Source organism: Stylophora pistillata, chromosome 10 (genome assembly GCF_964205215.1).
Source record: "Stylophora pistillata chromosome 10, jaStyPist1.2, whole genome shotgun sequence".
Classification (NCBI taxonomy): Eukaryota; Metazoa; Cnidaria; class Anthozoa; order Scleractinia; family Pocilloporidae; genus Stylophora; species Stylophora pistillata.
Window position 1 is genome coordinate 6,722,343 of NC_142528.1, and position 25,518 is coordinate 6,747,860.

General features: G+C 38.0%; 1 protein-coding gene and 1 pseudogene across 1 annotated transcript; both read left to right on the forward strand.

The window, feature by feature from the left end:
- On the forward strand, nucleotides 1-20,350 carry LOC148721590 (uncharacterized). Its single transcript, XM_088735417.1, has 18 exons — nucleotides 1-1,376; nucleotides 1,799-2,320; nucleotides 3,549-3,665; nucleotides 5,140-5,190; nucleotides 5,594-5,638; nucleotides 5,987-6,049; nucleotides 6,206-6,295; nucleotides 6,670-6,753; nucleotides 7,582-7,671; nucleotides 8,075-8,137; nucleotides 8,249-8,293; nucleotides 9,295-9,384; nucleotides 9,770-9,859; nucleotides 10,519-10,608; nucleotides 14,135-14,224; nucleotides 14,609-14,683; nucleotides 16,061-16,192; nucleotides 18,295-20,350. The coding sequence occupies exons 1-18, from the start codon at nucleotides 125-127 to the stop codon at nucleotides 19,335-19,337; spliced, it is 4,032 nt and encodes a 1,343-aa protein (XP_088591543.1). The 5' UTR covers nucleotides 1-124; the 3' UTR covers nucleotides 19,338-20,350.
- Nucleotides 20,227-25,348, forward strand: LOC148721591 (uncharacterized; annotated as a pseudogene).
- Nucleotides 25,349-25,518: the final 170 nt, after the last annotated feature.

The window sequence follows — 25,518 nt, forward strand, 5'->3', positions numbered from 1 at the left end:
TCAGATGCATCTGATGGGTAAGATGGAGTCAGACGCGAATGATCCTCTGTAATCTACATCGAATGTAATATTTAGTTAGGAGACACTTATTGATTGGTGAAAGAAAGCAAAGCAACACTAACAAATGGCGTCTTCGGAGGCTTCGACCGCTGCCAGTAGCAAAGAGGTGAAGAACAGAGAGAGGCTTATTGATGTCATGTTTCTCTGTGACGAGTGGAAATCTTCGAAGGGTGGATTATCCACTTTCAATCGGGAATTTGCTATTAATTTGGCGCAAACGACGACTGGTAGTATGAAAATCCATTGCTACGTCTCCAAAAGCGATGACCAGGACAAAGAAGATGCCAAACAACACAATGTAAAGTTAATCACAGCTCAAAGTGTTCCTTTTTCAGCTGATCCCTTCGAATGCTTGAAGTTTCCACCCTCCGAGCTCCCAAATCCACATCTGATTATAGGCCACGGAAGAAAGTTCGGTGGTCCTGCGTATTTCTTAGTAAAGACCACAAAGTGTAAATGGATTCAATTTGTTCACGTTTACTGTGAGGACCTCGGAAAATACAAGAAAACTATGGCTGCAACAGACACAATCGAAGAGAACGAAAAGAAGCATAAGATAGAACTTGACTTGTGTAAAGTAGCGGATGCGGTCGTCGCTGTTGGCTCCCGTCTGCAACAAAAGTACAGCAGAAGTCTGCCAAATGTCAAAGTGGAGATAATTACTCCTGGAATCTTTGAAAATTTTTCCAGTGAATCGCAGTGCGCTATGCACAAATCATTTTTAAAGAACTTCAACGTGTTCTTGTTTGGCCGAGCTACCTTTGAGGATCTTTCCCTTAAAGGATACGATATCGTCGCAAATGCCATAGGTTCTCTTGGTGAGAGGTTTGAGTTGACCTTTGTTGGCTCATCTCCTGGAGAACATAAGAATGTTGAAGAATGGTTTCTTAAAGAAACTTGCATCAACCCCAACCAACTATACATCCGTGGATATTGCAATAATCCAGAGGAAGTTAAGACGATGTTTTATCAGTCAGACTTGGTTGCTCTACCTTCTCGTACCGAAGGCTTTGGGCTTGTTGCCCTCGAAGCCATCTCTGCTGCTGTTCCTGTTCTTGTTTCTGGAGAATCTGGCATAGCTGAGGCTTTGAGAAAAGTTGAAGGGGGAAGGACTGTTATTGTTGGATCATATAAAGACGTAGACGAAGCTAGAGATGAATGGGCACGAAGGATTAGAGAGATGTCAGAAGAAAGTGCAGAAGAGAGAGAATCTAATGCCAGGAAGCTTTGTGAGAACTACAGGAAGGTTTACTCTTGGAAAGCAGAGTGTACAAGGTTTAAAGAGATGATTGAGAGTGTAATGGAAAGTGTAAATGGTAGGTTCAGCACTTATTCAAACAGTTCAAGGTTTTCTTGCTTGAATACACTGCTGCAATACATTCCCTAACCCTAACCCCAACCCTAACCCTAATCTTAACTCCAACCAGTAAAATGAACATTTGCTAAAATGTGGACACCTTAAAAACACAACTTTATGTTATACAGAGTACATTTTACCTGTAAAACATCAAATGAATAAGAATGAGCTGTGGGCTTAAAAATTTTAAACCAGTTTGAAAATTCTAAACCAGTTTAAAATTTTTAAACCAGTTTAAGAAAAATTAAACCAAAGGTAAAATTTGAATCACAACATATACAGACTATCATCCAGTATGTTTGAGGTTTTAAGATGATATTAATTGTTTTAAGTGGATTTGAAGTACAATTTTAATGTAGACACCTTGCTTCAAATCAACAGATGGAAAATCAAATATCAAGGTTGATGTGGAACATGTGAAACCTGCAGATTATCATTCCAGTGCACCTCCAGTTTCCAGAATGGAGCCAGCAGGAAGGCAGAAGGCATCCACAGCTCCAGGTACAAACAGAAAAAGACAATCTGACACAGATTTAGGAGATCTTCAACCACTTAAAGAGAAAATCCTATGCCGCATTGCTATGAATTACCTTGATACCACACCACCACAATCCAGTGAAGAGCATAATAAGTTTATGGAATACTTGGAAAAAATGAGAGTTGTCATCACAGGTGTTTCTGTAGGAAGTTTGGTGATAACAGTTAAATGTGATTCTCTCAAGAGCTTGGAGGAGTTATGGGAAAATTACTCATGCGGCCTTTTGGATAAGATGGTTCAAGATTGTTTTGTGACTGAAAATATCTTGAAGGAACTGAACCTGGCAGAGCTGAAGCTGAAAACAACAATGGACATAGAAGAGTACAATGCATGCAAACTGTACTTTGAAAAGGATGCACTCAGAGGTGTGTAAAAAGAAAGAAACAAGGTGGAGTCCTTTGAAAAAATTGTTTTGAAAAGATTGCAAACACAATCCACGTATCACAGGGTTTACACACATGAAGGGAGGGGTGCAGCTTTTAATCGCGATAGAACCAACTGTCTTATGAGTTAGCTGACATACTTACCATGTGAGCCCTAACAAAATTAATGCTTGAAGTGATTTGTTTTCAAGACAATTCCTTTGATGTTTTTGTTCTTTTTAAACATCATGACCCTATTGATTAACCTGTTATCATTTCGTATATTTTCCTTTCTGTCTGGTTCTATTTGTCTTTGATCTATTTATAAAATTTTATAATAAATTAAAATAAGCTGAGAAATATTAATTGGCAAGATCTATGTTGGAGGAGCTATGAAAAAGTGTTACCAGTTTTTGTGTGACTGTGTGGTTTTTGTAAAAAGGATTTGAGGTATGTTTCATGCTTTAATATGTCATTATTCAGTGATTGCTTCACTACCGTATTTACCCGTGTATAAGTCGACTCGATGTATAAGTCGACCCCCGAAAATCCTGAGAAATTGCCAATTTTATCGTATATCCTTTGTATAAGTCGACCCTAATTTTTTTGAATTATCAAGTATCTTTTAGGATGAAATGTGAGCGAAAGTCAAGGCTGAGAGAGGAAAAAACAGCAAAGATTCTTCACTTGTTATCGAGCGTGCCGCCATTTTGTTTGCTGTGCAACCTCCCCTGCTTCCCTCGATCAGCACATTTTGACTTCGGCATTTGAGATAGCTTATCAGCATTCTTTCTCCAGTCTCTAACCAGCTTCTCGTTCACATTATACTTCCTGGCGGCCGCACAGTTGTTCGTTTCTTCAGCAAATTTGATGACTAAAAGCTTGTACTTAGCGGAGTATTTCATTCGTTTAGGCATGTTGAGAATCGTTTGAAGAGATATAACTTATAATTGTTGCGAGTTGCTCGTAGTTCTGAAAATTGTTTATAAAGCCGCTCTATTGAATCTGACAACATTAGACCAGAAAGGTGTGATATCACACCTATTGAAAGCAATTGAATGGACTTGTGATATTTTAGCGTCAATAAGCAACGCGTAAACAATCAATTGAAGTTGATTTTTATACCCGGTGTATAAGTCGAGGTCGAATTTTTAGGGTGTAAATTTGGTCAAAAAAGGTCGACTTATACACGGGTAAATACGGTATTTGTTTTCCTATAATTTGCTTTTAGGTGTTTTATCCTCTGAATTCCACTCCATAAGTTCAACTAGTGAAAGTTCACAAAAACAAGAAGAGCTGAAAAAATGGAAACAGAAGACAAAGATTGAGGAGACGGTGGAAATGAAAGGTGAAAACAAATTGAAAAATGTATCAAGTTATTATCATGGAAAGTTGTTGTGAACATGCAATAACAATTAACTCCTTATAAGTGAGTGTATGTTCAGTGTTTTCAGCTATTATGCCAAGGGTAAAATAGAGTTCTGTCGTGATTAAACAGTTGAGGTTGCTTGAAAAAATGGTCTTTTAAGTTGACTCAGTTGATCATCTCTTTCAACTGGTATCAGACTAATGTGGAAGACTGATGTTAAAATGTTTTTGCTGGCCCATTGAAATGTAGGGAGGATTCCAGTTTCATCTCAAAAATATTTGCAAAAGTGTATCTCTCTTTCATCATGGAGTGGGTTTTAAAACTGTTACAATAATTATGAAGAATTGGTTTTAGTTTTCTATCAAGATAGAACATGTTGTCTAATTGAAAATGTTTATGTGCTGACTGTCTAAGTCTTGCTATAAGTAATTTGTTCGCAAGATGTTAGTTTGTATCTAAATGTTTGTTTGAGTCAGTTGAACTTTCTTCATTTCTTAATACTTGTTGGTTTGTCTGTTTGTGTTAAAAGAAAAAACTAAATTTAGTTAATTATTGCTTGAAATAGTGCTTTTTTTCCTTTTGGCTGTGTTAAATTTTATTTTGAATTCTTTATGAAATTTATTTGAAAAGAATCAACGGGGAAATGATATCAGGAAGCAGTAGTTTTGGTTGATAAAATTGATTAAATGTGGGTTATCTGCCGCCCAATAATAAGATCTGTGTAACTGTCATACAATATTATCGGAAATGCAGTTTTTAGTGTCTGAATGGTAAACTCACATAATTGGTTTTCTTTTAAATTTTATTCCAGGTGCTTTGTCAGCTGGAATAAAATTTAAGGAGAATCACAATGAGATCTTGGGAATGAAAGGGTTCATTTATTACATAACTGTAGATTTTTTAAGCTAATAGTAGCAGCTAGGGGATGATGAAACGGTATTATGATAGTAAACTAGTCAGGCACTTTTCCTAACACTTAAACTCCTAAAAAGGCTGAAAACCACTAGTAAGGGTGTATTTTTTGACAGATGTGATCAGAACACTATTGAGCTGAAAAGTTGACAAAAGATATGAATTTAAACCCCTTATGCCTAATGAGGATAAAAATTTTTGTGGCTTTTTAGTTTGAAATTTTGTAATTTGATGACGTCACATGAAAACAATATATTTAAACTGAGAAATCCCCTCATGTGCTCACAGTAAATGAAAACCCAATTACAAATCATTCTTAAATTTGTTTTGATGCACTGGTTATGAAGGAGTGGAAGAATTCGTAGGTGTATAAATTGGCCAAAAAAGCAGTAGGAGTGAAACTATGAAGCTTCAGCAAAAGGAAAGTGAAATACAAGTCGGTGTACCTTCACTAAATATGTAGAAAAGTCAGTGAATGCTAATCTTTTTTTTTTTTTTTTTCAGTGAAAGCTAATCTATCCCTGTATACATTTGGTTTTAGACATCTTGCCTGTCACTCTATCTTCCAGCTCTGATTCTGATGATGACTCAGGTGAATGAAAGATATTGTTAAACTAATTAAACTAAAAAAGCTTGGAATTTAGTGCTATCTTTTAATTCTCATTAGAAGGGTTAATTCAAAAGAATTAAAACCCAATTTAGTTGTCCCTCAATCTGTTGTTTGGTACTAGAGAATGTTAAGATGGTATTGGCTGGGGATGTTGAAACAGTGAAATAAAAGGACTGGTTTTTTTTTTTTTTTACCTCGTATGTTATGTATTGAAAAACTGCCATTGATGTATTTTAGATAAATTTCATACTCTGTTTACAGATAGTCACATGTCAGTCTGCCATGTTAAGTCATCTCTCTTTGATTGTAACACCATGAATACTAATTATATTGCTTTTTGTACATTTACCCTTGTGTACTTCACTCTCTTCCGTACATGAAAAAGAATTGGCAGGAAGACTGAAGACTTTTACACTTCAGGAAGAGAAACGTGAGTGAAAAAGGACTCTGAAGCTAAGGTTTAGTTGGTTATGAAAAATTAATGTAAGAGTTATTTTTGTCAATCAAGAATGCTCTTTAGCGATTACGTAGAGTCAGATAATACTTTTCATTGTAAATTATTCCAAATGTGATTGTGCTTCATTCTCTTTTGAGTTGGCTTGTGGAAATAAAACAACATACTTGTATATCAAATTGATGTTTTGAACAGCTGTTTAGGTTTAATAGTTCATAAAGGCAATCTATCCATAAATACAAGTTGGTGTGCCACTTTCTAACTCTTTATCTGTAGAAAAGTCAGTGAATGTTTATCTCTCTTTTCATATACCTTTGCTTTTAGGCATCTTGCCTCCCTCTGAAGAAGAACTAGAAGAGCTACTCATGAAACTTCAAAGTATGAAAGGTGAGTAAAAGATGCTGTTAAATTAACCTTCATGGTAAAACTGAACTAAGACTACTTTGAAATACTTTGACTTGTCAAATATTTTGTTTGAAAGGAAATTGAACCCAATTTAGTTTTCCTCACTCTGTCCTTTCCTCTTTGTACCTTTTCCCTTAGGTACTTCACTCTCCACCAAACGTTCCACTGCTGGTCATGAAAAAGAACTGGAAGGAAGACTGAAAACTATGACACTTCAGGAAGAGAAATGTGAGTGAAAAAGGACTCTGAAGCTAGCTGGTCATAATCAATTAAATGTAACTGTAATTTTTATCAGGAAAGAATGCTCTTCTGAAAGTAAAAAGAATTGAATTTACTAATAAAATGAGATCTTGGGAACAAAGGGGTTAATTTAATTGTTACAACAGTACTGTATAATTATTTCCTACTTTTTTTTATAGGATTTTAGACTTAAAAGTTTTAGCACAAACAAACCCATATTAAGCTTTTCATCTAAAAATTTTTGCTGTTTTAAACAAAGCATAAGTATCCATCTATCTTGATATTCACATTGGTATGTCTTGTGGTGACTTTTTCCATGGCAGTCACTGAATGCTAATCTGTCTGTGTACCTTTGAGCTTAGGCACCTGGCCTGTCCTTGAATTTTCTGCCTCTGATCCTGAGGAAGATTTAGCAGAGCTACGTATGAAACTTCATGGAATGGAAGGTGAATGAAAAATGCTATTTACTTAGCTTTCAGGATAGAACAAAACAAAGAATACCTTGAGATGCTCTCAGTTTTATGCAAAAGATTACTTTAAAAAGTAAGAAAACTTAACTTAGTTTTCCCTCACTCTGTCCAGTGGTATGAGGGAATAATTATTTTAAAAGTTGTTAGTGGCTTACTAGCAACTAGTTGTCCCTCATTCTGTCCTTTGGTACTAGGAAATGTTAAGATGGTAGTGGCTGGGGATGTTGAAACAGTATAAATAATAACTAATAAGTGTAATTATCAATAGTACATGTATGTAATAAAATTTTTTTTTCCAACCTTGATCATAAATTATGCATTTAAAAACTGACAGTGCTTTATTTAAGATAAATTTTATTACTGTATTATTTACAGATGGCCACTTGTTGGTTTGCCATTTTTATCATCTCTCCGTTAAAAGTTGAACACCATGAATGCTAACATTGCACTGTACACTTTCACCCTTAGTTACTTCACCCTCAGCTGTATATTTCACTACTGGTCATGAAAAAAAAAAAAAGCTGCTATTATAACTGTAATGCTGTAAAATAGCAATAGTTATAACTGTTATAATAATTATTGTTATTAATAATAGTGAAAATAATGATAGTATGATAAAGTTTTTTTTTAACTCTGATCATAAAATTTAATTATGTCTTGAAAAACTGACATTGATGTTTTTTTTTTTAGATAAATTTCATACAAACTTTACAGACAGTCACATGTTGGTCTGCCATGTTGTCATCTCTCTTTTAAATGTAACACCATGAATATTAATATTGCTCTGTGTGCTTTTACCCTTAGGTACTTCACACTCCACCAAACTGTCCACTGTTGGTCATGGAAAAGAACTGGAAGGAAAATTGAAAACTATGAAACTTCAGGAAGAGAAAAGTGAGTGACAAAAGGACTCTGAAGTTAACATTTAGACAGTTATCTATAATTAATTATTTAATGTAACTGTTATTTTTGCCAAGCAAGAATGCTCTTCAGCAGTTATGGTACAGTCAGATAATACTTTTCAAGGTAAATTATTCCAAATGTGATGTAGCTCATTCTCTACTTGTATTAAAAGGGAATTTTGTGTTGCCTTGTGGAAATGAAACAACATATAGTTACATGATATATTATTTATATACATGTATATCAAATCTTTTGATGTTTTCAACAACTTTTTGGTTCAATAGTTCATAAAGGCAATGTATCTATAGAAACAAATTGTTGTGCCTGTTTCTAACTATTTATCTGTAGAAAAGTCTGAATGGTAATCTCTCTCCTTGTACACCTTTGCTTCTAGGCATCTTGCCTCTCTCTGAAGAAGAACCAGAAGGGCTACTTATGAAACTTCAAAGAAGGAAAGGTGAGTAAAGGATGCTGTTAAATGAACCAGTTCGTGGTAAAACTAAACTAAGTCTGAATGTTAATCTCTCTCCTTGTATACCTTTGCTACTCGGCATCTTGCCTTTCTCAGAAGAAGAACTAGAAGGGCTACTTATGAAACTTCAAAGAATGAAAGGTGAGTAAGAGATGCTGTTAAATTAACCAGTTCAGGGTAAAACTAAACTAAGACTGCTTTGAAATACTTTGAGTTCTCAAATATTTTGTTTGATAGGAAATTAAACCCAATTTACTTTTTCTCACTCTGTCCTTTGCTTTGATCAAGGGAAAATTTAGATGATAGGGGCTGGGGATGGTAAACAGTATAGGACAAGAATGTAAGTTTTCTCAATGTAGATCTTAAATTATACATTAAAGTGCACCTAAACCCAAAAATTTTTTTTCGCTTAACGAAATAAGTGTATTTTTTGGAGTATTTCTGTGCAAACATTTTTTTATTTGCTCAAATCTTCAATTGTCTGTGCCCAGTCAAAATACGGAAAATCGGCCGCCATCTTGCCCCACGGCCGAGTTTAAAGAGGAATGGCTCTAGCGGGTAATGTGACGTCAAATCGAGAACACGGAAGTCTGCATTTCACACATTTTCGCTTGTTTGGGAAGGTTGTAGTCGATTTTGTCCGAAAATATGCCGACTAAGTATGTTGTAGGAGGATGTAGCAACATGCGAAATTTGCAAGAGGGTATCACGCTTCATACATTCTTCATACAACACACCTGGTCGGCATATTTCGGACAATATCGACCACAACCTTCCCAAACAAGTGAAAATGTGTGAAAAGCAGACTTTCGTGTTCTCGATTTGACGTCACATTATCCGCTAGAGCCATTCCTCTTTAAACTCGGTCGTGGGGCAAGATGGCGGCCGATTTTCCGTATTTTGACTAGGCACAGAAAATTTAAGATTTAAGCAAATTAAAAAATTTTTGCACAGAAATACTCCAAAAAATAAGCGTATTTCGTTAAGCGAAAAAAAATTTTTGGGTTTAGATGCACTTTAAAAAAACTGACAGTGAAGTAATGTAGATCAATTTTGTACACTGCAGTCATGTTGGTTTGACATGTTATAATGTTTCTATTAAGGGTAACACCATAAATTGTCCTGTGTATTTTTAACCTTAGTTAGTTCACCCTCTGTTGTGTTGCCCCCTGCTGGTCGGAAAAAAGAACTGGAAGGAAGACAGAAAACTATAAAAATTCAGCGAGAGAAGGGTGAGTGGTAACAAACCCTGAAGCTAAGGTGTAATCAGAATTAGAATTGTCAAGCAGGAAATAGAATGCTAAGCTGAAATGCTTTTAACAGTCATGACAGCTTTTACTTTTCAGAGCAGATTAATCCAAACTTGGCTGTGCCTCATTCTCTACTTTAATTAAAGGGAGTATTGAGTTGGTATGTGGTAACAATGCATGTATGTACATGGAATAACTGTTTTTAAGAATGATCGCTGGTGTCAGAATGGAGAAGTGATCGACACTATTTGACTTCAACTTCAATATAATTTGCTGTTTGTACAGGTACAGTGTATGCCTGTTGTTATCTTATCTGTGTAAAGTAATACACTGAATTTTGAATAGCTCTGTATACCTTTGCTGTCAGGTTCTTTACCTTCCTCTCCTCTCTCCACCACTGATCTTGAAGAAAAGCTGGAAGAAGTATGTGTGAAACTTATGAGGCTGAGAAAAGAAGGTGAATAGAAAATATCATATTTTGTCATTTTCAGGGAGAATCTGATTCAACAATGCTACTAAATATCCATAAAATTTGGTTAGGTTTAAAAATGGACTATTTACAGGGCTAAAATATTTTAAAAGTAAAAACCAAATGTTTTGACACTAGGTCATCACTGGGGTGATGATAACCCAGAGTCAAAAGACGTTTGGTTTTAATGTTAACATATTTTAACCTTGCAAATGGCTGATCAACACTTATAAAATAATGTAATGAATTGAATGTTTTCACAATTTCACAATCACTTTTGAGAGAAATTATTCCATATCTGACAATAACCTTTTTCTGTCCTTATAAATTTTCATCCAAGAATGCTGTTAAATGCTCTCAGCTATTATTCAATATTGTAACTTAGTTTTGTTAGGTAAATTTTTCTTAATTCAGTTTTGCCTCTTAGTCCATAACTTCGGTTAAAAAGCTATTAAATTGGCTGTGGCATGTGATGATGAAATACTTATAGATAGTTAATTTCAACAATGATGATAAGTGATGATGTAGGAAAACTTGCACCATTGTTCCTTCATTTGACCTTAATACATGCTGGTATGCTTTAACTTTTAGCAACAGTTATGGCACTGAGTGCTGAATACATCTGCGTATAATACCTTTTCTCTCAGGTAAATTAGCTGCTCCTGAATCTTCAACCAGTCATCTTGTGAAAAAATTAGCAGAACTATGCATGGAACTTATAAGGCTCAGAATGGAAGGTGAATGAAAATGTTTATTGATTCCCTCTTAACGAATTAAATAAAATAATGTAAGAATTCTTTCAATAAAATGCCTTCACTGATCCTGTTTCAAATTATCACTTTTCAAGAAAAAGTTTTCCCTCTTATAATAACTTACAATGAATGCTTCTACTCCTTATTCAAATTATAACTTTTCAAGGGAAATTATTCCCTCGTAAAGATAATTCCTCTTGGCCTCTACATTTAGATAGTTTATATATTAAGTGAGATTGTCATTTAATACACTGATTGATTAATACAGTGATTGATTAATACACTGATTGATTAATACAGTATATATTTCTGGTTACCTTTTCCATACATACATGCATGCATACATACATACATGCATACATACATTACATACATACAGACATACGTACGTACGTATACACGCACACACGCGCACATACATACCTACATACTTTATTGGAACTCCCTTCAACAGGACTTTTCAGTCACAATAAACTAACTAAACTTATTTACAACAATAATTTAAACTAAAATTATTTCTTATAAAACATGTTTTTACGAAGAGTCTTCTTAAAACTATCAATTCCTGTCACATTCTTAATATTCTCAGCTAGCTCATTCCATTCCCTTGGAGCCCAGTAGTAAAACCCCCTTTGTCCCATTGACAGTCTACATCAGGGAACCACAAAACTATTACATCCCCTTGTATTTCTATTGTGGATTGCTAAATGTTTAACAAAATATTTAACTAAATAATCTGGAGCTAGACCATTTACACATTTAAATGCGAAAACCAAGTCATTAAATAAAACTTTCTCTGTAACATCAGGTACTCTGCCTCCCCCTGATCTCTGAACTCTGTAACATCAGGTACTCTGCCTCCCCCTGATCTCTGAACTCTGTAACATCAGGTACTCTGCCTCCCCCTGATCTCTGAACTCTGTAACATCTGGTACTCTGCCTCCCCCTGAACTCTGAACTCTGTAACATCAGGTACTCTGCCTCCCCCTGACCTCTGAACTCTGTAACATCAGGTACTCTGCCTCCCCCTGACCTCTGAACTCTGTAACATCAGGTACCCTACCTCCCCCTGAGCTCTGAACTCTGTAACATCAGGTACTCTGCCTCCCCCTGATCTCTGAACTCTGTAACATCAGGTACTCTGCCTCCCCCTGATCTCTGAACTCTGTAACATCAGGTACCCTACCTCCCCCTGAGCTCTGAACTCTGTAACATCAGGTACTCTGCCTCCCCCTGATCTCTGAACTCTGTAACATCAGGTACTCTGCCTCCCCCTGATCTCTGAACTCTGTAACATCTGGTACTCTCCCTCCCCCTGATCTCTGAACTCTGTAACATCAGGTACTCTGCCTCCCCCTGAACTCTGTAACATCAGGTACTCTCCCTCCCCCTGATCTCTGAACTCTGTAACATCAGGTACTCTCCCTCCCCCTGATAATTTATCTGAACTCTGTAACATCTGGTACTCTCCCTCCCCCTGATCTCTGAACTCTGTAACATCAGGTACTCTGCCTCCCCCTGAACTCTGTAACATCAGGTACTCTCCCTCCCCCTGATCTCTGAACTCTGTAACATCAGGTACTCTCCCTCCCCCTGATAATTTATCTGAACTCTGTAACATCTGGTACTCTCCCTCCCCCTGATCTCTGAACTCTGTAACATCAGGTACTCTGCCTCCCCCTGATCTCTGAACTCTGTAACATCTGGTACTCTCCCTCCCCCTGACCTCTGAACTCTGTAACATCTGGTACTCTCCCTCCCCCTGATCTCTGAACTCTGTAACATCTGGTACTCTGCCTCCCCCTGATCTCTGAACTCTGTAACATCTGGTACTCTCCCTCCCCCTGATCTCTGAACTCTGTAACATCTGGTACTCTCCCTCCCCCTGATCTCTGAACTCTGTAACATCAGGTACTCTCCCTCCCCCTGATCTCTGAACTCTGTAACATCAGGTACTCTCCCTCCCCCTGATAATTTATCTGAACTCTGTAACATCTGGTACTCTCCCTCCCCCTGATCTCTGAACTCTGTAACATCAGGTACTCTGCCTCCCCCTGATCTCTGAACTCTGTAACATCAGGTACTCTGCCTCCCCCTGATCTCTGAACTCTGTAACATCAGGTACTCTGCCTCCCCCTGACCTCTGAACTCTGTAACATCAGGTACTCTGCCTCCCCCTGACCTCTGAACTCTGTAACATCAGGTACTCTGCCTCCCCCTGATCTCTGAACTCTGTAACATCAGGTACTCTGCCTCCCCCTGACCTCTGAACTCTGTAACATCAGGTACTCTGCCTCCCCCTGACCTCTGAACTCTGTAACATCAGGTACTCTGCCTCCCCCTGATCTCTGAACTCTGTAACATCAGGTACTCTGCCTCCCCCTGATCTCTGAACTCTGTAACATCAGGTACTCTCCCTCCCCCTGATCTCTGAACTCTGTAACATCAGGTACTCTGCCTCCCCCTGATAATTTATCTGAACTCTGTAACATCTGGTACTCTCCCTCCCCCTGATCTCTGAACTCTGTAACATCAGGTACTCTGCCTCCCCCTGATCTCTGAACTCTGTAACATCTGGTACTCTGTAACATCTGGTACTCTCCCTCCCCCTGATAATTTATCTGAACTCTGTAACATCTGGTACTCTCCCTCCCCCTGATCTCTGAACTCTGTAACATCAGGTACTCTGCCTCCCCCTGATCTCTGAACTCTGTAACATCTGGTACTCTGTAACATCTGGTACTCTCCCTCCCCCTGATCTCTGAACTCTGTAACATCAGGTACTCTGCCTCCCCCTGATCTCTGAACTCTGTAACATCAGGTACTCTCCTTCCCCCTGATCTCTGAACTCTGTAACATCAGGTACTCTGCCTCCCCCTGATCTCTGAACTCTGTAACATCTGGTACTCTCCCTCCCCCTGATCTCTGAACTCTGTAACATCAGGTACTCTGCCTCCCCCTGATCTCTGAACTCTGTAACATCAGGTACTCTCCTTCCCCCTGATATCTGAACTCTGTAACATCAGGTACTCTGCCTCCCCCTGATCTCTGAACTCTGTAACATCTGGTACTCTCCCTCCCCCTGATCTCTGAACTCTGTAACATCAGGTACTCTACCTCCCCCTGATCTCTGTAACGTCAGGTACTCTGCCTCCCCCTGATCTCTGAACTCTGTAACATCAGGTACCCTACCTCCCCCTGATCTCTGAACTCTGTAACATCTGATACTCTACCTCCCCCTGATCTCTTAACTCTGTAACATCAGGTACTCTGCCTCCCCCTGATCTCTGAACTCTGTAACATATGGTACTCTACCTCCCCCTGATCTCTTAACTCTGTAACATCAGGTACCCTACCTCCCCCTGATCTCTGAACTCTCTAACATCTGGTACTCTACCTCCCCCTGATATCTGAACTTTGTAACATCAGGTACTCTGCCTCCCCCTGATCTCTGAATTCTGTAACATCAGGTACTCTACCTCCCCCTGATCTCTGAACTCTGTATCGTCAGGTACTCTACCTCCCCCTGAACTCTTCACTGCTAATCTGGAAGAGGAACTAAAAGAACTACCAGTGAAACTAGGCAGAGAAAGATACGAAGGTAAGTAAAACAAGCATAGTGGTTCTGTTGAACAGGGCAAACTAAATATGGAAAGTGAAGCAAGGAAAGGATTGATTTTTTTTTAGTAGAAAACTTTAAGGTGAAACTCAATTCCTAATTCGTTTTACATGTGTTGTTTGGTCTTTCTTGTGATGTGATGAATTTCATGAACTATGAGGCAGGTTAATATACAATGCAACCGGACATTTTACTCTTTGCTTTTAAATTTCCAAACCCCGCATGCAAATTGCAAAACATCTGCGCCCATTACATGGAAAACATTGATTAATGTGTATTTACTCCATATTTAAGCTAACCCCTCCTCTGATATAATGCTATCAACCAAGAATGGTATTAAATGCTTTAAACCATTTTGCTCTTTAGATCGTCAACTAATCTGGACCTTTCACAGAGACGTAAGAGAACTACTCAGGCAACTGCAGGAAAAGAGGACGGAAGGTGATTAGATGATGCACATTTAGAGAGAAAATTAGTTTTTAAAAGAACTGTAGAAATTCTCGCGCGCTCATTGGACAGGAACTATTGTCAGTAGGGAGTTTTACCACAATCAGCAGTAATGTTGCATTCTGATTGGCTAACTTGTCATCATTGATGAGAGTACAGACTATGCTGCTGACGTCATTGTGGCGCGCAACGTGTCATGCACTGAAGGAATCGTCTTCTTTGACTTTGATATTGTGGTAAACAACAAATCGATCGACAGTGGATATGCGAGGTCTGTACTCTTATTGACAACGATATTCGTCATCAAAGTGGTCAAAATTTGTTGCACCCAATCGGCTGCTCCTCGTGAGTCCACAACATTTTTGACCACTGTGATGAAGAATATCGCAGTCGATAAGAGTACACACCACGCTGAACCACTGTTCATTTCTTAAATAGACAATGGAATATTATAGTCAATTCCGTAATTGACTACAGAGAATTACCAAATACAGAGAATGCAGACTGCCATAAAATAGTTCCAGTTCTTTATCGAATTATCTTTTTCCACGAGACTCTTCTTCTACCACAGTAATTATTAACAACTGCGATGCTCAGTTACGTTTCTCTCAGTGTAGCACTGAGCACTTAGATGAGGAATGTTCTCACGAGTAGCAAATCTTGGCAACCCATGCCAGACATCGCCCTCATTTAGTTAGTAGACAACCTTCCATTGCGCTCAGAGAAAATAAATAAGGTAAAACAAGTGACGAAAGACCACGGAAAAGTGAATTTCTCCTAGCGCTTCTTAAAAATAACTGGCTTCTTAGGATAAGCTCACCCTGGTCCTAGAAACTTTCAACTTTTCCTACTTATGCAAAATTATAGGTGCTGTTACGCACAGTTTGCTTGGTGCGGGTAGTGCTTGGGATTTGCACGCGCGTGAAGTGTGGGGTACTGTGGTGACAAATTTCAACTGTTAAGTTGTTAAAAGGGTTAACTGAAAGAATTTTTCATTAAACTTCTTAACAGAGAGAAATTAATCGTTAGCCGTAAATTGGCCAAAATTTTAACCGTAAGCCGTTGAATGGCCAAACTTTTTAACCGTTGGCCGTAGTAGCAATCACTTCATTGAGACCCTAATGTATTTTTTGCATTAAAGAACTTTTGAAAATAATGTGATACGTAAGAAATGATCGACAACATGAAATGGTATTGGTATCTTTCAATGATAAATATAAGTTTAGCGGTAAGCTTCTCCGTGGCTACATTGACGCTTACTTTGTCTCAAAGAGTAGTTCCTTAATTTTTTCTCAATAATTTCTCAGATCTTAGAATATGACCTAAAGTATTGAAATAGTTTGTGCTTTTTTTTAATGTCCTCCATAATAGCATTAGAGAACACCATGTATCCAACCATTAGATCTGGACTGGCGAAGTTTGATGTCAGTTTACCCGAGGAACTCCAGAGCTATGTCAGCTACTTATTCAATGAGTCAGCCAAACTTGGCTTACGCAAACGAGGTATTTAACATGGCTAAAATAACTGACAGTTTGTAATGGTTTACAAACATATTTCCAGTTATCTATATTCTGTCGTAAGACTGCAGAGAAATGCTGGGTTTTTGTGTTGGTCAAGATTGTGATCTTGTGTTGGGTTTGTTCTTACTTAGTAGACCTGGTATATTTATACAATCATCAAATGACCTACGCAGTCCAATGCCCGTTCTTAAAGGAAAAAAAAAAAAGATTTATAAACAGATCCCTCTATGAGGGCCGTGTGCGTTTGTGCGAGCTGGGGCATTAAGAGCCAGTGACCGTAAATATCGAGGATCGGCTGACAGTTTCAAAATTTCGTAATTCGCTTTATTTTTCAAAAAGGACCCTTTTAATGAACCTTTTCGAAAATTATATCAAAAAGTTCTATCGCGCTTTGTTTTTCTCCGAAAAATCGAAAAGTTCAAAATACGCCTAAATGGCCGTTGTCCCCCCGTAAAGCTATGAAAAACTATGCAACTTTGGCAACTTCGTACGCTGCAACGCGATGCAATCCCGCAAAAGTTCATGTATTTGGTACATTCCTGGACAAGCTGAAAGATTGGCCTTGACCTCTTGCGTGACAGCCGTTCAACGGATCGCATTACATTTTTTGTCAATTTTTTAGCTTGAACTCTTTAAAAGAGTTTTCTTTCTTGCCCGCCATAGGCAGCGCGCCTATGGCGGGCAAGAAAGAAACTTAGAGGAATTAAACTTCAAGGATAAAACTTTAAGATGACACATTTTTTGGTTTGCAAATATATCATACAAGACCTTTTTAAAGGCCTTTAAATGGGTCGTGACAGCTGTTCGGCGGTTCGCATTTCAATTTTGACGAAATAGCCCAAACTCTTTGAAACCTGGACGTTCCGCCTATGGCCGGTCAAGATAAAGAATTGGATGAATCAAAATAAAAAATAATGCTTTAAGAGAATGTATATTGTGATTTTTAAGTATATATGGAAGACCTGTTCAGAGGCCACTGAATTTGACCTTTACTTCAACTGGTCACTATTGAGACTTAAACGTAACAACATAGCAAGAAATTAATATCTTCCAAGAGATGAAAGGACCATCTGCTAGCACACAAAATTTAAAAGTAGGATTGCATCGCGTTGTAGCGTACGAAGTTGTCGAAGTTGCATAATTTTTCATTGGACAACGGCCATTTAGGCGTTCTGTGAACTTTTCGATTTTTCGGAGAAAAAAAGCGCGACAAAACTTTTTGATATAGTTTTCGAAAAAGGTTCATGAAAAGGGTCCTTTAGAAAAATAAAACGAATTACGAAATTTTGCAACTGTCGGCGGATCTCGATATTTACGGTCAGTGGCTCTTAAAAGTTGCACAGCCAAGGGTACGGCCCCGAGAGAAAGAAAATAGAAAAGGAAGTGCGGCGGTCACGGAATGAAAATCTGATTAAGATCAACCTAAGATCAAGCCGGACGGACATGACCATTCAACTTAGTCCATAAGCATGTATAATGCTGATGTTAAAGCAGATAGCTTATGTGGTGCTTTATTCCCAGAAGAAAAACGGATCTGTCAGTTTATCAAAATTAATATTTGTTTTGTTTGTTTGCCATGTGAAACCACATTTTTGTCTTTTGATTTTGAAAACGTTCTGAAACGTTTGTGGTTTCAAAAACTCAGATTCGAAAAAGGACGACAGCAACACCATCTCCAGCAGGCATTCTTTGACTCTAGATTTCTAAATTTTTGAATGAGGGAAAAGAATATGTAAGAATAAAACTTTATGACAGTGATTTACAACTTCACGTGTTAAATTTGTTGAAATTTTTAGACTTTTTGCCGTGCCAAAGAAAAAGAAAATGGGCTTAACTCAATGTTTTTGGTATCGCACGACATTTATTGTTGATATTGTCTACGATCTCTGTGTTTTACCCACTGGTTTCCTTTGACTTTGAATGACTCTGAATGAAATACTGAGACTCGAAATTCTCTGTTTCCAATTTGCCAAGATATCTTTGTGTGGTTTGTCTGTTTTGGATAAAAAAATATGTAAAGGCGGATTTTTCACGGTAATGTTTTCAAGTAAAATATGAAGAATTCTTTTCTTTAATCCTTTTAGCGCTCCATTCCCTTAGTGCCGTGGAGGAATTACGAGAAGCAATGGATAAGTACAAATTGAAAACATTCCTTAGTATTCACATCAGAGAAGGTGCATGGCAGGTGGCGCTGCTGTTTATGGATGAACTTCCTTCAGATGAACTGCCATGGGACTGGTTTGTTGACGTGTGGTACTTGTGGGAGGAGGAGGAGAAGACGATTGGTTCATCGGCATACACCTCGACATTAGGCATTTTGAAGGCGTGGCCAACAGAGTACGACCCTGATTTGGTAACATTGTGTAAAGCGATCACTGACAGGGACTGGAAAGTAACCAGATTAATCCTTTGTAGGATATCTGAAGAAGGTTTGAAGAACTTGAGTACAGCTCTTACTCAGGGTGAACTGTACAGCTTGGCCCTGTGTGAAAGTGCTTTACAAAGTCGAGGATTACAACACCTGTGTGAAGCACTGATCAGTAGGGACTGCAATTTGACCAGCTTAAACGTCTCTGGCAATTTCTTAGGAGATGAAGGAATAATGCACTTGTGTAACGTGCTCACCAGTGTCAACTGCAAGTTAACCAGTTTGAACGTCAGTGATAATTTCTTTGGAATTAAAGGATTAAAACACTTGTGTGACGCACTGGTAAGCACTAACTGCACATTAACCAGCTTAAACGTTAGTGGCAATGAGTTTGGGGAAGAAGACATAATGCACTTGTTTACTGTTCTGACCAACAGTAACTGCACCTTAACCAGGTTAAACGTCAGTTGGAATAGAGCAGGAGACAGAGCAGTAAAGGACTTAGCTAGAGCTTTAACTAACAAGAACTGTGCATTAACGAGTTTAGACATCAGATACAGTGAAATAGGAGATGAAGGAATAAAGTACTTGTGCAAAGCCTTAACTGATCCCAACTGCAAACTGAGGAGCCTGGACCTCAGAGGGAATCGGAAGGTAACAGACGTGGGAATACAGTGTTTGTCTGAAGCGATAACTGGCACTGACTGGGAAGTTAGAGGAGGCCTGATACTTTCCCGTTTTATTAAGTCAGAGGCATAAAGCTTAGATAGGCTGCTCCTGTTACTTATCGCCTGCCACGTAATAATTTCATTTTTATAAAGGATAGAATTATTGTTCAACGCGTGTTTTTTAAACGACTGTGAATACATGATAATTGATTAGATAAATAATTAGTTAGATAACTAACAGTTTGTTAGGTTATTGACCGTCTCCATCCGTTGTCGATCAAAGTGTGTTCTAAATGACTCAGTGTGGAAGAGAAAACGATTTTCATCAACAACTGTTGTCTGACAAACGATTTTTTAAATTTTCACTGATCTTTTGTGCTTGTTGAGTTCATTTCAGAAAGGAGGTTGTAAATAGGCCTTTTTTCCGTATAAGGGATCTGTAGGATACCAAGAATATTGAATTTTATTTTTATATGTTGTTGATGAATATCTTTTTCTTCTAAAAGAGAATGACAAATAAGACGACAATATGTTTGCATGATTTTAAAAGCAGATGATTTGTCTTAAATAGTTTTCGAAGTACTATTTAGCAGCTTGATTGAAAATGCTCTCATTCTTGTTTACCTTGTGCTCATTCCTCTTCAGCTTGTACTCGAACGTGCGGTTTTTTTTCAATTGATGATTTTATTAAGAGCCTAGTTAAGTAGTACTGTACAATTTACTTATGGTAGGAAATTATTTTACGGGCAACGTAGTTTTTTTGAGAGTATAATCTTTTTTTTTACAGTGAAATGGAATAGTTCAGAATATAGTGTAGACGTAATCTAATCGATAAAATCGGAAGTTGTTTTAGAATTAACAACTCTAAAAAAACAGACCTTTTTACACATGCATTTTGTATTTTAAGTATGGAAACCAATGCTATTTTAGTACCTTGTACTTAAAACATTAGAATTTGAGTTGTGGAGATTGTATTAATTATGGTGCAATGTTTACAGCTTCTCTTGAATGTGAAGGACTACACTAAACCGGAAAGTGTTTTAACCAAGGACTGTGAATTTGTACAAGGACTGTTGTTAAATGTAATAAACAATCTCAAAAAGTTTTTTTTTTTTTACTCCTTTCAGATCCCAGCCTTAAGCAAAAGAAGATAATCTCTTGCTTTAATCTGTCAATAGAAAAGGAAACATGGCCTAGAACACACACATCCACTTGCATCCGGGAAACAAAGTCTTCTTTTCGGTTTAGATTTCGTCCAGAATAAATAGCAGTAAAAAGCGCGAGAGGGGAGGGGGTTACTTGTTTCAATTTTTGCTTGGGATGTGCCGCTGGCCTCTCGGAACCCTTTTCCATTATAGTCAATTCTTTGACCACTAATAGACCCTAATCATAGTCACTTACGCAAATGTAATTTTGACGATCCCAACTTAGTCACCTTAGCGACTTTCGGTAACAACATTCTGACCCCATATCTTCCCATTTTTCGATTCCATATTTTTTTTCTTATGCCTAAAATCCCGAAATTGTGCGACCCCATTATACTGAACTCTGATGGAAATACAACCTCCTCATAGTCATTCCAGTCGTGAAAAATGGGACTCCATCCAGCGGATATCCGCATTTGCAAAATACAAGGTCGCCCCCTCTGCCATCGAAAGCGTAACCCTAAATAGTTTCCTCTAGAGCCTGGTTTAGGGCTCTTCGTTAAAAAACTGTCTTTTCATTTTCTGACTCATTAATAATTAATTCATACTTTAGAATCTTTATATCCCAAGCCTTCTTAGCAAAAGTCAATTTATGTGAATAACTTATCGGCATTTATGAAAAATCTGGGGGTGAAATTTTTAAGAGTGTTTTACTAGAAAATGGAGGCCTGTTTTGAAATGATTATGCAGGAGATTTTATTATCCGGGATTCTTCTTTTTCATTGCTGTTTGTCTTCCTAGAAAGTCTTTTAAGTGTTCAGCCGCAAAGATGTGTTTAAGCGTTATAAGAGGGACACTGCCATGAATGACAGAACTTGATGAAGAATGTCGTGGAAAGAAAAATAAATAAAAAAACTGCAAACTGTTCCAATTTTCGTCACGTTCCATTATTAGTCTTGAGTAATTCCCTGGTGACACGGCTAGAAGATGACCTTTACAGATCATAAATCCACATTCGATTCAGACCCTCTATGGGCTAGGAGGGGTTACTGATCCACGTGTGCCATAGGGTTACACTGCACGAAAAATTGGATTTAAACGGATTGGCAAATGAAGCAAATATGATGCAAATTTAGGATTCCAGATTTGACTTAAATTCGCATTGGAAGTAATGATGATGCAAACGCAGATATTTATTCCCGTTGTATTTGCGCGCAATTGTGAAGTAAATTTGATATTTACTTCACCTTTGCTTCGTTTTTGATACCTCTGCAAATCAACAAATTTGACGTACATTTGTACAGATTTGTTCATAAAAATAGTCAGCGATACTACACAACAAAACGTCTAATAAGATATATTTATCCTCCAACTACACTTCGTAGAGTACAAATAACGCCATAGAAGAGTACAAATATCACGCGGTATTTGTACTCTAGAGTACCGGTTAAACAGGTTTTCTAGTAGTTAGGAAAAACATTGGCGGACAATTTAAATCATATTTCCGACGAAGAAGAGTCAGAATGGCTTGAAAATATACATCCAAGTTTATGAGATAAATCGAACGAAGAAAATAGCTACACGACCAGGAAATTTCTTCATTTATTGAAGAAAATAGAAACAGCAACACGACAACACGCCAATTCCGTTCCACTTCGCATACTTCTGTCAAGCATCCCCGTAAATAAATATCCGCGAAATTCGCCCGCACTGAAATAATAGTTTGGCGTGTTGGAAAATAAATAACTTGTTAGTCGTTTTGTTGTGTAGTATCGCTGAGTATTTTTACTCGTTATTTGTATTTTGACTCGGCCTACGGGCTCGTCAAAATACGGTACAACTCGTAAAAATACTCAGCGATACTACACAACAAAACGTCTAATTAACAATTATTCCGCGAGCGCGCGTTGGATATGAGATGATAGATAGCCAACGAGGCGCGTAGCGCCGAGTTGGCTATAATCATCTCATATCCAACAAGCGCGAGTGGAATAATTGTTTTTTTAAAAACGCCCCCAAGTTATTAGACAAATCTTACCAAATCTTAAATTTTTTAGCTCCCTTTTAATTTTAAGCTGACGTGTATTTTTACCATATTTGTAGATTATGGTATATTGGCTCATATACCATAATGGCTAAGCCAATAAAAAGTCTTGAATTGCATTATCCAATGATCCAGTTTTTAATAATAAGATATATATAAATTATTTAACCTTACTATTTAAGTTGCTTCTGTCAGTATCCTGTTGTTGGCGCCACCTTCGAAGTTGTGTTCACGAACATTCTTGATTTTTTTAGGGAGTGAGGTGTTCGTCTCAGGATCATAGCTTGTTGTTAAATCGGCCGTCACAGTTTTGCCAGTATTTTCATAGTTTGAACCCACACATATGGTTCATTTGTTATCTCGTGAGAACTAGTATGAACTTTCCACATTTGGTAAACTTTCAAGCAATGAAGTTCTTGGACCGGCCCATTCCGAAAACACTCGACGTCATTTAGCGTGGGCCTACCACGAACAGCCTGTGCGTTTACATGTGGGACGAGCTTATAAGACAGGAATCTTTGCAAAACGGTCTTCACAAAACACAGCATTCTGCGAATTACCGTTGTTTACGAAGAGCAAGTCCACGACAACACAAGTTGTTTCACTCTCATTCCAGTTTCCGCGGTTTGCGCAAGGAACGCCTGGGACCATGAGCCCCCTTTTGGCGACCAAAACGGCTTGCATTTTCAGACTTGGGCTTTCCTACGGAAGCCCGAGTAATAAAAAATGATTTAAAAACAAACCCCTTCATGAGGGCCGTGTGCGGCTGAGCGAGCATGGGCATTAAAAGCTGCACGGCCAAGGACACGGGCCCGCGAGAAGAAAGAAGAAAGAGAAGTTCAGCGGTCATGGAATAAAACTCTGATTGGTGAGTAAGATCAAGCCCGTCGGATATGACCCTTCTCTTGGTCCATATGCACATAGAATGCTGATTTTAGAGCTGGTCGATTGCTATGTGATGCAACTAAAGTGCTTTATTATCGTATTCCTCCCACCAAAAGTCTCTTCTTTGTCAAAAGTAATATTTCCCTATGTTTGCAATGTGAAACCACATTTTTATTCTCTTTTGATTTTTAAACTTTTCTGAAACTTAAAAAAAGAACTACATCAGCATCTGTAGCAGGCATTTGGACTCTAGATTTCTAGATTTCCATTGAGGAAATAATACGTTGGAATTAATCTTAATGGCCATGATTTACAACTTCGTGTGTTTATTTGCTGAAATTTTGAGACTTTTTGCCAAAGAAAAACAAAATGAGCTTAACTTAACATTGTTGGTATGGTACAAAATTTATCGTTTATACTGTCTGGTTTCCTTTGACTTTCAATGATTCAAGAATAATTCCAAACACTGAGACTCAGAACTCTTTTCGTTTCCAAGTTGTCAAGGTAGTTTTTCGGTTTGTCAGTTTTGAGACCAAAAAACGCAAAGGCGGTTTTATTCGCATCAATATTTTCTAGAAAAATATTAATGATTCTTTCCTTAATCTTCCAGTACTCCATTCGCTTAGTATCGTGAAGGAATTACGAGAAGCAATGGATGCATACGAATTGAAAACATTCCTTACTCTTCACATCAGAGAAGGTGCATGGCAGATGGTGCTGCTGTTTACGGATGAACTCCCTTCAGAAAAACTACCAGAGGAGTTGTTTGATGAAATGTTGAAAGTATACTTGGAGTTGTACGCAGACGAGGACGAGGACGAGGACGAGGAGGTTTTTTAGTTCATCATTATATAGTTCGAAGTCAGGCATATTGAAAGCGTGGCCAATAGAGCACGACCCTGATTGGGTAACATTGTGTAGAGCAATCGCCAACAGAGACTGGAAAGTAACCAGATTAATCCTTTTGGGAGTCGGATATCTGATGAAGGTTTGAAGAACTTAAGTACAGCTCTTATCCAGGGTGAGCTTTATAGCTTGATCCTGTATTACAATGGTCTACAAAGAGGATTAAAACACCTGTGTGAGGCGCTGATCAGTAGGGACTGCAATTTAATCGGGTTAAGCGTCATTCGAAATAGGTTAGGAGACAAAGAAAGGATGCACTTATATAACGCGCTGACCAGTGTGAATTGCAAACTGATCAGTTTGAATGTCAGTGACTGTGAGTTAGGAGACAAAGGAGTAATGTACTTATGTAACGCGCTGACCAGTGTGAATATTGCCAGCTGACCAGTTTGAACGTTAGTGACTGTGAGTTAGGAGACAAAGGAGTAATGTACTTATGTAACGCGCTGACCAGTGTGAATATTGCCAGCTGACCAGTTTGAACGTCAGTGACTGTGAGTTAGGAGACAAAGGAATAATGTACTTGTGTAACGCACTATCCAGTGTGAATTGCAAACTAATCAGTTTGAATGTCAGTGACTGTGAGTTAAGAGACAAAGGAATAATGCCGTTGTGTAACGCGCTGACCAGTACTAACTGCAATATAACCAGCTTAAACGTCAGTGACAATCGGTTACAAGATGACTGACTGTTGCAGTTGTGTAACGTACTCACCAGTGTTAACGGCAAGTTAACCAGTTAAACGCCAGTGAGAATTGCTTTGGAAGTGAAGGATTAAAACACTTGTGTGACGCACTGATCAGCACTAACTGCTCTTTAACCAGCTCAAAAGTTAGTTGGAATACGTCAGGGGATGAAGGAATAATGCCCTTAGCTAGAAACTTAAATAACGAGAACTGTGCATTAACGAGCTTAGACATCAGTGCAATAGGAGATGAAGGAATAAAGTACTTGTGCAAAGCCTTAACTGATACCAAATGTAAGTTAAAGAGCTTAAACCTCGAAGGAGATTGGATGGTAACAGAAGCGGGCAAACAGTGTTTGTGTGAAGCAATAGCTGGCACTGACTGGGAAGTTAGAGGAGGCCTGATACTTTCCCGTTCAACTGAGTCAGAGGCATAAAGCTCAGATAGGCTTCTCTTGTTACTCATCACCTTTCGTGTAATACGATTTTTTGTAATTTGTATAACAGATGACATTTTTTGTTAGTAGTCTTGAAAAGTACTATGTAAGTTTTAAATTGAAAATGCTCCTCTTCTTGTTTACCTTGTTTATTCTCTGAGACCAATTTA

Coding starts and splice junctions, on each gene's coding strand:
- LOC148721590 (XM_088735417.1), top strand. CDS start 125: ATGGCGTCTTCGGAGGCTTCGACCGCTGCCAGTAGCAAAGAGGTGAAG. Junction 6,296..6,669: donor GACACTTCAGGAAGAGAAAT/GTGAGTGAAAAA, acceptor CTTTGAGCTTAG/GCACCTGGCCTGTCCTTGAA. Junction 8,294..9,294: donor GAAACTTCAAAGAATGAAAG/GTGAGTAAGAGA, acceptor TTTTAACCTTAG/TTAGTTCACCCTCTGTTGTG.